Raw genomic sequence first — 13,399 nt, 5'->3', positions numbered from 1 at the left:
AAACTCATAAAAAGTCATAGTATAGTATGTTGAAAAACTCATAAAAAGTCATAGTATAGTATGTTGAAAAAACTCATAAAAAGTCATAGTATAGTATGTTGAAAAAACTCATAAAAAGTCATAGTATAGTATGTCCAAAACTCATAAAAAGTCATAGTATAGTATGTCGAAAAATCTCATAAAGTCATAGTATAGTATGTCGAAAACTCATAAAAAGTCATAGTATAGTATGTCGAAAAAACATAAAAGTCATAGTATAGTATGTCGAAAACCCTAAAAGTCATAGTATAGTATGTCCAAAACTCATAAAAAGTCATAGTATAGTATGTCAGAAAATACTAATAAAAAGTCATAGTATAGTATGTCGAAAAATACTAATAAAAAGTCATAGTATAGTATGTCGAAAAAACTCATAAAAGTCATAGTATAGTATGTCCAGAAACTCATAAAAAGTCATAGTATAGTATGTCGAAAAATACTAATAAAAAGTCATAGTATAGTATGTCCAAAGAGTCATAAAATAGTCAAGTATGTATGTCAGAAAACTCATAAAAAGTCATAGGTATAGGTATGCCGAAAAACTCATAAAAAGTCATAGTATAGTATGTCCAAAAACCACATAAAAGTCATAGTATAGTATGTCGCAGAATGTCATAGTATGGAAAGTCTGAAAAACTTATATGTCATAGTATAAGGTCGAAATACTTAAAAAGTCATAGTATAGTATGTCGAAAAAACCTCATAAAAAGTCATAGTGTATTATGTCGAAAAACTCATAAAAAGTCATAGTATAGTATGTCGAAAAAACTCATAAAAAGTCATAGTATAGTATGTCGAAAAACTCATAAAAAGTCATAGTATAGTATGTCGAAAAAACTCATAAAATGTCATAGTATAGTATGTTGAAAAAACTCATAAAATGTCATAGCATATATGTCGAAATACTCATAAAAAGTCATAGTATATTATGTCGAAAAACTCATAAAAAGTCATAGTATATTATGTCGAAAAATTCATAAAAAGTCATAGTATAGTATGTTGAAAAAACTCATAAAAAGTCATAGTATAGTGTCGAAAAAACTCATAAAAAGTCATAGTATAGTATGTCCAAAACTCATAAAAAGTCATAGTATAGTGTGTCGAAAAAACTCATAAAACGTCATAGTATAGTATGTCAAAAGACTCATAAAAAGTCATAGTATAGTATGTTGAAATACTAATAAAATGTCATAGTATAGTATGTCGAAATACTAATAGAAAGTCATAGTATAGTATGTTGAAAAATATTTTTTTTTCCAGTTTTTATTTGACGAACTTTATATATAATTCGTAGTACTACAAACAGTTTCTCAGTTTATTTAGTCAGAAACTTTCTATAAAAAAAAACAAGCCCAAACATTTACAGCCAAACCCTAAAATTAATAATGTAATATTAATACATGAAACACCACGTCTTCATCAGAAGCTCAGTCCGTAAACATCCAATCAGATCAGCCCGTGTGGTCCAGGCCCACCAATCAGAGAAGGTTTAGATGCAGTCTGAATCACTGAAGGGGGGAACCAATCAGACGAAGGAAACCTAAACTTCTTTCTTTCTTCAGGAATAAAGTTTTAAAGAGTTACACTTAGAACCAAAAATTAATTCTCCATCAACAGTTATGACTCCAGTTCCTCTTTGACCCAAAAATGTAAATGTTATTAGTGTTTTATAGATTATTATATAAGAAATTTACATTCTGAACTCTCTTCTTTGTCAGACTGAACTTAAAGGTGCTGTAGGTAGGAGTGGCTAGATCCAGGACTTAGCCAAAACATTTAAACATCAACAGCTTCTCAGTCCCTCCCCCCTTTCTGCTGAAGCCCAACACGGTCTCCTAAGCCCCTCCCCCCACAAGGGAGAATGAATGTGTGTGCATGAGCAGTGATTGACATGCAGTTAGACACCTCCCCCTGGCCCTGATTGGTGCATCTGAACAGTTAGACACTCCCTCCTGGCCCTGATTGGTGCATCTGAACAGTTAGACACTCCCTCCTGGCCCTGATTGGTGCATCTGAACAGTTAGACACTCCCCATGGACCTGATTGGTGCATCTGAACAGTTAGACTCTCCCTCTTGGCCCTGATTGGTGCATCTAAACAATTAGACACTCCCCCTGGCCCTGATTGGTGCATCTGAACAATTAGCCACTCCCTCCTGGCCCTGATTGGTGCATCTGAACAGTTAGACACTCCCTCCTGGCCCTGATTAGTGCATCTGAACAGTTAGACACTCCCTCCTGGCCCTGATTAGTGCATCTGAACAATTAGCCACTCCCTCCTGGCCCTGATTGGTGCATCTGAACGGTTAGACACTCCCTCTGGCCCTGATTAGTGCATCTGAACAATTAGACACTCCCTCCTGGCCCTGATTGGTGCATCTGAACAGTTAGACATTCCCTCCTGGCCCTGATTGGTGCATCTGAACAATTAGACACTCCCTCCTGGCCCTGATTGGTGCATCTGAACAATTAGACACTCCCTCCTGGCCCTGATTGGTGCATCTGAACAATTAGACACTCCCTCCTGGCCCTGATTGGTGCATCTGAACAGTTAGACACTCCCTCCTGGCCCTGATTGGTGCATCTGAACAGTTAGACACAAAGGTAGTTTTAGAAGTCTTACCTACTGCACCTTTAACTAGGGAGAATCTAAAGTGAACTGGAGGAGTCCCCGGCTAAATAATACTGACTTTAGATTTAGTATTTAATGGAACCAGAATCCCTGAGAACTCCAGAGTCTCTGAGTTCTGCTCGTTGTCTTTTATTTTGATAGAAAGGTGGTTTTGGGGGCCAGAGACCAGGTTTCCCTGACCCAGTGATTGAGAGAAGGTGTAACTGGTATCAAAGGGGACTTGAACCCTCGGCTGGTTTAACGTCTCTACGTTCAGGTTTAACTTCAGTCCTGATCCTGCCAGCTGCAGATTCTGTCCCTGTGTCTCTCTGGTGTGTCTCCGGTGTGTCTCTGGTGTCCTAGATGGACTCGATCTGGCGCCGGACCTTCTCGGAGGCGAGGCGGTCGAGCCAGCGCTGACGGATGACCACGACCACGGCGAACGCCGCCATCAGAGCCAACATGGCCGCCTCGAACTTCCAGAAGAGATGTTCCTCCATCACTGCTGAGCGGCAGCTGGAGGACAGACATGGACACTATTAAATATTCATTCAACAGGTCCAGAGAGGACAGGAAGAAGACAACACAGAGAGACAGAGACATAGAAGGACAGAGACACAGAGAAACTAAGACACAAAGAGATAGAGACACAGAGACACAGAAGGACAGAGAGACAGAGACACAAAGAGACAAAGAACAGAAAGACAGAAACAGAGACATAGAAGGACAGAGAGACGGAGTCAGAGAGACAGAGACACAGACACACAGAGACAGAGAGACACAGAAGGACAGAGACACAGAAGGACAGAGACAGAGAAACTAAGACAAAAAGAGATAGAGACACAGAAGGACAGAGACACAAAGAGACAAAGAACAGAAAGACAGAAACACAGACATAGAAGGACAAAGAGACACAGAGAGACGGAGACAGAGACACAGAGAAACAGAGACATAGAAGGACAGAGACACAAAGAGACAGACACAGAAGGACAGAGAAACTGAGACACAAAGAGATAGAGAACAGAGAGACAGAGACATAGAAGGACAGAGAGACACAGAGAGACAGAGACACAGAAGGACAGAGAGACAGAGACACAGAGAGACGGAGACACAGAGACACAGAAGGACAGAGAAACTGAGACACAAAGAGATAGAGAACAGAGAGACAGAGACATAGAAGGACAGAGAGACAGAGACACAGAGAGACAGAGACAGAGTCAAAGAGAGACACAAAGAGACAGTGACACAGAAGGACAGAGACACAGAGACACAAAGAGACAGAGAGACACAGAAGGGCAGAGGCACAAAGAGACAGACAGAAGGACAGAGAAACTGAGACACAAAGAGATAGAGAACAGAGACAGAGACATAGAAGGACAGAGAGACACAGAGAGACAGAGACATAGAGAGACAGAGTCAAAGAGAGAGAGACACAGAAGGACAGAGACAGAGACACAAAGAGACAGAGACACACAGAAGGACAGAGACAGAGACACAGAAGGACAGAGACAGAGACACAGAGAGACAGAGTCAAAGAGAGAGAGACACAGAAGGACAGAGACAGAGACACAGAGAGACAGAGACACAGAGAGACAGAGTCAAAGAGAGAGAGACACAGAAGGACAGAGACAGAGACACAGAGAGACAGAGACACAGAAGGACAGAGACACAGAGACACATAGACACACAGAAGGACAGAGACACAGAGACAGACAGAGACACAGAAGGACAGAGACACAAAGAGACAGAGACACACAGAAGGACAGAGAGACAGAGACACACAGAAGGACAGAGAGACAGAGACACAAAGACACAGAGACTCTGGTTGGACATCTGATTGGACGGTTTGAGTAAACTGACCTCTTGTACTCGTCCCGGTTGGACCTGGTGCAGTTGACTCTCTCCACGTATCCTGTCAGCCCGCAGGACGACCACGACCGCTAGAGACAAAGACAATCACAACATCAGGACCAGGGGACATCAGCCCTCTGCTGTCCTCTGGTAGGACCAGCAAGACATCATCAGCCCTCTGCTGTCCTCTGGTAGGACCAGCAAGACATCATCAGCCCTCTGCTGTCCTCTGGTAGGACCAGCAAGACATCATCAGCCCTCTGCTGTCCTCTGGTAGGACCAGGGGACATCATCAGCCCTCTGCTGTCCTCTGGTAGGACCAGGGGACATCATCAGCCCTCTGCTGTCCTCTGGTAGGACCAGCAAGACATCATCAGCCCTCTGCTGTCCTCTGGTAGGACCAGCAAGACATCATCAGCCCTCTGCTGTCCTCTGGTAGGACCAGGGGACATCATCAGCCCTCTGCTGTCCTCTGGTAGGACCAGGGGACATCATCAGCCCTCTGCTGTCCTCTGGTAGGACCAGCAAGACATCATCAGCCCTCGGCTGTCCTCTGGTAGGACCAGGGGACATCATCAGCCCTCTGCTGTCCTCTGGTAGGACCAGGGGACATCATCAGCCCTCTGCTGTCCCCTGGTCCTACAGCTGATATCTACTCTACTGAACACAGAGACAACCAGACACAGGAACAGCTGATATCTACTCTACTGAACACAGAGACAACCAGACACAGGAACAGCTCCCTTCCCTCTGCCATGTCTCTACTGAACTGAGGATAAGTGGGGTCTCTTCACCCTCTTCTCTACACATTACATACTTATCATTCCAATATGCATCTTGCACACTACTTTGCACTATTACCTTTTGCACGTTACATCCCACTCCATGTGTACTTGATATAATATCTTATTTGTATATTATATTGAATGTGCCTATATGTATGTTGTTGTCTCTATTGTACAGTATGTGTCTATGTTACTATATGTGTTTACTGAATGTTTACTACTACATGTCTATTTGTTGAATGTATAGAGAGTTAACACCTACCAAAGTCTAACTCCTTGTGTATCTAACTATACTTGGCCAATAAAACTGATTCTGAATGATCCCTTAACACTCTCCGACTGGAAGAGTTATTCTCTATATGATCTATATCTAGAACCACTCACAGACTGGAAGGGTTATTCTCTATATGATCTATATCCAGAACCACTCAGACTGGTAGTTATTGTCTATATGATCTATATCTAGAATCACTCACAGACTGGTAGTTATTGTCTATTTGATATATATCTAGAACCACTCACAGACTGGTAGTTATTGTCTATATGATGTATATCTAGAATCACTCACAGACTGGTAGTTATTCTCTATATGATCTATATCTAGAACCACTCACAGACTGGAAGAGATATTCTCTATATGATGTATATCTAGTAGAGTTATTCTCTATATGATCTATATCTAGTAGGGGTATTCTCTATATGATCTATATCTAGTAGGGTTATTCTCTATATGATCTATATCTAGTAGAGTTATTCTCTATATGACCTATATCTAGAACCACACAGACTGGAAGAGATATTCTCTATATGATGTATATCTAGTAGAGTTATTCTCTATATGATGTATATCTAGTAGGGGTATTCTCTATATGATCTATATCTAGTAGGGTTATTCTCTATATGATCTATATCTAGTAGGGTAATTCTCTATATTCTCTATATGATCTATATCTAGTAGTTATTCTCTATATGATCTTTATCTAGTAGAGTTATTCTCTATATGATCTATATCTAGTAGAGATATTCTCTATATGATGTATATCTAGTAGAGTTATTCTCTTTATGATATATATCTAGTAGAGTTATTCTCTATATGATCTATATCTAGTAGAGTTAGTCTATATGATATATATCTAGTAGTTATTCTCTATATGATGTATATCTAGTAGAGTTATTCTCTATATGATCTATATCTAGTAGAGTTATTCTCTATATGATGTATATCTAGTAGAGTTATTGTCTATATGATGTATATCTAGTAGAGTTAGTCTATATGATGTATATCTAGTAGGGTTAGTCTATATGATGTATATCTAGTAGAGTTATTGTCTATATGATGTATATCTAGTAGAGTTATTCTATATGATGTATATCTAGTAGAGTTATTGTCTATATGATGTATATCTAGTAGAGTTATTCTATATGATGTATATCTAGTAGAGTTGTTCTATATGATGTATATCTAGTAGGGTTATTCTCTATATGATGTATATCTAGTAGAGTTGTTCTATATGATGTATATCTAGTAGACTGTTCTATATGATCTATATCTAGTAGAGTTATTGTCTATATGATGTATATCTAGTAGAGTTAGTCTATATGATGTATATCTAGTAGAGTTGTTCTATATGATCTATATCTAGTAGAGTTATTGTCTATATGATGTATATCTAGTAGGGTTATTCTCTATATGATGTATATCTAGTAGGGTTATTCTCTATATGATGTATATCTAGAACCACTCACAGACTGGAAGATATATTCTCTATATGATGTATATCTAGTAGAGTTATTGTCTATAAGATGTATGTCTAGTAGAGTTGTTCTATATGATGTATATCTAGTAGGGTTATTCTATATGATGTATATCTAGTAGAGTTATTCTATATGATGTATATCTAGTAGAGTTGTTCTATATGATGTATATCTAGTAGAGTTATTCTCTATATGATGTATATCTAGTAGGGTTATTCTATATGATGTATATCTAGTAGAGTTATTCTATATGATGTATATCTAGAACCACTCACAGACTGGAAGATATATTCTCTATATGATGTATATCTAGTAGGGTTATTCTATATGATGTATATCTAGTAGAGTTGTTCTATATGATGTATATCTAGTAGAGTTATTCTCTATATGATGTATATCTAGTAGGGTTATTCTATATGATGTATATCTAGTAGAGTTATTCTATATGATGTATATCTAGAACCACTCACAGACTGGAAGATATATTTCTCTATATGATGTATATCTAGTAGGGTTATTCTATATGATGTATATCTAGTAGAGTTGTTCTATATGATGTATGTCTAGTAGAGTTATTCTCTATATGATGTATATCTAGTAGGGTTATTCTATATGATGTATATCTAGTAGAGTTGTTCTATATGATGTATATCTAGTAGAGTTATTCTCTATATGATGTATATCTAGTAGGGTTATTCTATATGATGTATATCTAGTAGAGTTGTTCTATATGATGTATATCTAGTAGAGTTATTCTCTATATGATGTATATCTAGTAGAGTTGTTCTATATGATGTATATCTAGTAGAGTTATTCTCTATATGATGTATATCTAGTAGAGTTATTCTCTATATGATGTATATCTAGTAGAGTTATTCTCTATATGATGTATATTTAGTAGGGTTATTCTATATGATGTATATCTAGTAGAGTTATTCTATATTATGTATATCTAGAACCACTCACAGACTGGAAGATATATTGTCTATATGATGTATATCTAGTAGAGTTATTCTATATGATTTATATCTAGTAGAGTTATTGTCTATATGATGTATATCTAGTAGAGTTATTGTCTATATGATGTATATCTAGTAGGGTTGTTCTATATGATGTATATCTAGTAGAGTTATTCTATATGATGTATATCTAGTAGAGTTATTCTCTATATGATGTATATTTAGTAGGGTTATTCTATATGATGTATATCTAGTAGAGTTATTCTATATGATTTATATCTAGTAGAGTTATTGTCTATATGATGTATATCTAGTAGAGTTATTGTCTATATGATGTATATCTAGTAGAGTTGTTCTATATGATGTATATCTAGTAGAGTTATTCTATATGATGTATATCTAGTAGAGTTATTGTCTATATGATGTATATCTAGTAGAGTTAGTCTATATGATGTATATCTATATCTAGTAGGGTTATTGTCTATATGATTTATATCTAGTAGGGTTATTCTCTATGAGTGTATCTAGAACCACTCAAGACTGGAAGATATATTTTTATGATGTATATCTAGTAGAGTTATTCTCTATATGATGTATATCTAGTACAGTTCTTATTATATCTAGTAGGTATATTCTTATAGATGTATATCTAGTAGAGTTTTTTTATATGATGTATATCTAGTAGGGTTATTCTCTATATGATGTATATCTAGTAGGGTTATTCTCTATATGATGTATATCTAGTAGGGTTATTCTATATGATGTATATCTAGTAGGGTTATTCTATGTGATGTATATCTAGAACCACTCACAGACTGGAAGATATATTCTATATGATGTATATTAGTAGGGTTATTCTATATGATGTATATCTAGTAGGGTTGTTCTATATGATGTATATCTAGTAGAGTTATTCTATGTGATGTATATCTAGTAGGGTTATTCTATATGATGTATATCTAGTAGAGTTTATATATGTATTTTTATTGTTATAGTAGGGTTATTCTATATGTTATCTAGTAGAGTTGTTCTATATGATGTATATCTAGTAGAGTTATTCTCTATATGATGTATATCTAGTAGAGTTATTCTATATGATGTATATCTAGTAGAGTTGTTCTATATGATGTATATCTAGTAGAGTTATTCTATATATATGTATCTAGTAGAGTTATTCTATATGATGTATTATCTAGTAGAGTTGTTCTATATGATGTATATCTAGTAGAGTTATTCTATATGATGTATATCTAGTAGAGTTGTTCTATATGATGTATATCTAGTAGAGTTATTCTCATATGATGTATATCTAGTAGAGTTATTCTCTATATGTATGTATATCTAGTAGAGTTATTCTCTATATGATGTGTATCTAGTAGGGTTATTCTATATGATGTATATCTAGTAGAGTTTTCTATGTTATGTATTATCTAGGACCACTCAAGACTGGAAGATATGTTGTCTATATGATGTATATCTAGTAGAGTTATTCTATATGATTTATATCTAGTAGAGTTATTGTATATGATGTATATCTAGTAGAGTTATTTCTATATGATGTATATTCTAGTAGGGTTGTTCTATATGATGTATATCTAGTAGAGTTATTCTATATGATGTATATCTAGTAGGTTATTCTCTATATGATGTATATTAGTAGGGTTATTCTATATGATGTATATCTAGTAGAGTTATTCTATATGATGTATATCTAGTAGAGTTATTCTATATGATGTATATCTAGTAGAGTTGTTCTATATGATGTATATCTAGTAGAGTTGTTCTATATGATGTATATCTAGTAGAGTTATTCTATATGATGTATATCTAGTAGAGTTATTGTCTATATGATGTATATCTAGTAGAGTTATTCTATATGATGTATATCTAGTAGAGTTGTTCTATATGATGTATATCTAGTAGAGTTGTTCTATATGATGTATATCTAGTAGAGTCATTCTCTATATGATGTATATCTAGAACCACTCACAGACTGGAAGATATATTCTCTATATGATGTATATCTAGTAGAGTTATTCTCTATATATGTATATCTAGGACACCTCTCAGACTGGAGGATATATTCTCTATATGATGTATATAGTAGAGTTGTATATGATGTATATCTAGTAGGGTTTTTCTATATATCTGTATCTAGTAGGGTTATTCTCTATATGATGTATATCTAGCGGGTTATTCTATATGATGTTTATCTAGTAGGGGTTTTTCTCTATATGTGTATATCTAGAGACCACTCACAGACTGGAGATATATTTATATATGTATATGTAGTAGGGTTATTCTATATGATGTATATCTAGTAGGTGTTCTATATGATGTATATCTAGTGGAGTTGTTCTATATGATGTATATCTAGTAGGGTTCTGTATGCTGTTGGTAGGTTATTCTATATGATGTATATCTAGTAGAGTTTTCTATGATGTTGTATCTAGTAGGTGTTCTATATGATGTATATAGTAGGTTCTATATGTGTATATCTAGTAGAGTTTCTATATGATGTGTATCTAGTAGAGTTGTTCTATATGATGTTAGCTAGAGAGTTGTTCTGTATGTGTGTATATCTAGTAGTAGTTCTATATGATGTATATCTAGTAGAGTTATTCTCTATATGATGTATATCTAGTAGAGTTATTCTATGTATGTATATCTGGTAAAGTTGTTCTGTATGGTGTCTAGTAGAGTTGTTCTATATGATGTATATCTAGTAGGAGTTATTCTATATGATGTGTATCTAAGAGGTAGGTTGTTCTATAGATGTATATCTAGTAGAGTTATTGTCTATGTATGTATATCTAGTAGAGTTATTTCTATATGATTGTATCTAGTAGGAGTTGTTCTATATGATGTATATCTAGTAGGGTTTTCTATATGATGTATGTCTAGTAGGGTTATTCTATATGATGTATATCTAGTAGAGTTATTCTATATGATGTATTCTAGTAGGGTTATTCTATATGATGTATATCTAGTAGGGTTAGTCTATATGATGTATATCTAGTAGAGTTATTCTATGTATGTATATCTAGTAGAGTTATTCTATATGATGTATATCTAGTAGAGTTATTTCTATATGATGTATATCTAGTAGAGTTGTTCTATATGATGTATGTCTAGTAGAGTTATTCTATATGATGTATATCTAGTAGAGTTATTCTATATGATGTATATCTAGTAGAGTTATTGTCTATATGATGTATATCTAGTAGAGTTATTGTCTATATGATGTATATCTAGTAGGGTTAGTCTATATGATGTATATCTAGTAGAGTTGTTGTCTATATGATGTATATCTAGAACCACTCACAGACTGGAAGGCGTTGCACAGCGAACACTCGGTGGTCACCACGAAGTCCTCCAGCAGCCAGCAGGGGGCGGCCACCGCTTTCACTGCTGCAGGGAGACGAGAAGAAGAAGAAGAAGAAGGTCAGACTGATAGGTGATGTCACTGCCCGATGTGAGTCGTGCTCAGATTTAAAACTCTTTACAAACAATAACAGAAGGTGAAAATACTTTTAAAAATGTAGCTATCTATGCTAACGTTGTAGCTATCTATGCTAACGTTGTAGCTATCTATGCTAACATTGTAGCTATCTATGCTAACATTGTAGCTATCGATGATTGCCTGATTGCTAACGTTGTAGCTATCTATGATTGTTAGATTGCTAACGTTGTAGCTATCTATGACTGTCTGATTGCTAACGTTGTAGCTATCTATGACTGTTAGATTGCTAACGTTGTAGCTATCTATGACTGTTAGATTGCTAACGTTGTTATCTATGATTGCTCGTAACGTCTATCTTGTTATTAAGTTGTAGCTACTATGAGCCTGATTCTACGTTGTAGTATCTATGATTGTCTGATTGCTAACGTTGTAGCTATCTATGATTGCCTGATTGCTAACGTTGTAGCTATTGCTAACGTTGTAGCTATCTATAATTGTCTGATTGCTAGCGTTGGCAGCTATCTATGATTGTCTGATTGCTAACGTTTGCTATCTATGCTGTAGCTATCTATAATTGTCTGATTGCTAACGTTGTAGCTATCTATGATTGTCTGATTGCTAACGTTGTAGCTATCTATGATTGTCTGATTGCTAACGTTGTAGCTATCTATGCTAACGTTGTAGCTATCTATAATTGTCTGATTGCTAACGTTGTAGCTATCTATGATTGTCTGATTGCTAACGTTGTAGCTATCTATGATTGTCTGATTGCTAACGTTGTAGCTATCTATGATTGTCTGATTGCTAACGTTGTAGCTATCTATAATTGTCTGATTGTACGGTTGTAGCTATCTATAATTGTCTGATTGCTAACGTTGTAGCTATCTATAATTGTCTGATTGCTAACGTTGTAGCTATCTATGACTGTCTGATTGCTAACGTTGTAGCTATCTATGACTGTCTGATTGCTAACGTTGTAGCTATCTATGATTGTCTGATTGCTAACGTTGTAGCTATCTATGACTGTTAGATTGCTAACGTTGTAGCTATCTATGACTGTCTGATTGCTAACGTTGTAGCTATCTATGATTGCCTGATTGCTAACGTTGTAGCTATCTATGATTGTCTGATTGCTAACGTTGGCAGCTCATGATTGCCTGATTCGACGTAGTATTAACTTAGCTATCTATAATTGTCTGATTGCTAACGTTGTAGCTATCTATGATTGTCTGATTGCTAACGTTGTAGCTATCTATGCTAACGTTGTAGCTATCTATAATTGTCTGATTGCTAACGTTGTAGCTATCTATGATTGTCTGATTGCTAACGTTGTAGCTATCTATGATTGTCTGATTGCTAACGTTGTAGCTATCTATGCTAACGTTGTAGCTATCTATAATTGTCTGATTGCTAACGTTGTAGCTATCTATGATTGTCTGATTGCTAACGTGTAGCTATCATGCTTGTGTAAGTTAACGGTTGTAGCTATCTATGACTGTCTGATTGCTAGCGTTAGTGGCTATCTATGCTTGTCTGATTGCTAACGTTGTAGCTATCTATAATTGTCTGATTGCTAACGTTGAACTATCTATGATTGTCTGATTGCTAACGTTGTAGCTATCTATGCTGATAGTTAACTAGCGTTGAGCGCTATCTATGACTGTCTGATTGCTAACGTTGTAGCTATCTATCTTGTCTGATTGCTAACGTTGTAGCTATCTATGATTGTCTGATTGCTAACGTTGTAGCTATCTATGATTGTCTGATTGCTAACGTTGTAGCTATCTATGATTGTCTGATTGCTAACGTTGTAGCTATCTATAATTGTCTGATTGCTAACGTTGTAGCTATCTATGATTGTCTGATTGCTAACGTTGTAGCTATCTATGCTTGTTAGATTGCTAACGTTGTAGCTATCTATAATTGTCTGATTGCTA

The 13,399-nt window shown here is 35.6% G+C and overlaps 1 protein-coding gene across 1 annotated transcript; it reads right to left on the bottom strand.

The window, feature by feature from the left end:
- Positions 1 to 2,783: 2,783 nt before the first annotated feature.
- jtb (jumping translocation breakpoint) lies at positions 2,784 to 11,410 on the bottom strand (the record flags this gene model as incomplete). The annotated part of the gene is given in 3 exon segments (XM_039794010.1): positions 2,784 to 3,165; positions 4,510 to 4,589; positions 11,325 to 11,410. Coding segments are annotated over 3 exon segments (323 nt in total), but the record flags the coding sequence as incomplete, so codon positions are not given.
- Positions 11,411 to 13,399: the final 1,989 nt, after the last annotated feature.

This window comes from Perca fluviatilis, unplaced genomic scaffold (assembly GCF_010015445.1).
Source record: "Perca fluviatilis unplaced genomic scaffold, GENO_Pfluv_1.0 PFLUV_unplaced_scaf_89, whole genome shotgun sequence".
Lineage (NCBI taxonomy): Eukaryota > Metazoa > Chordata > Actinopteri > Perciformes > Percidae > Perca > Perca fluviatilis.
The sequence above is the reverse complement of the archived record's forward strand: the minus strand, read 5'-3'. Positions and strand labels throughout refer to the sequence as shown.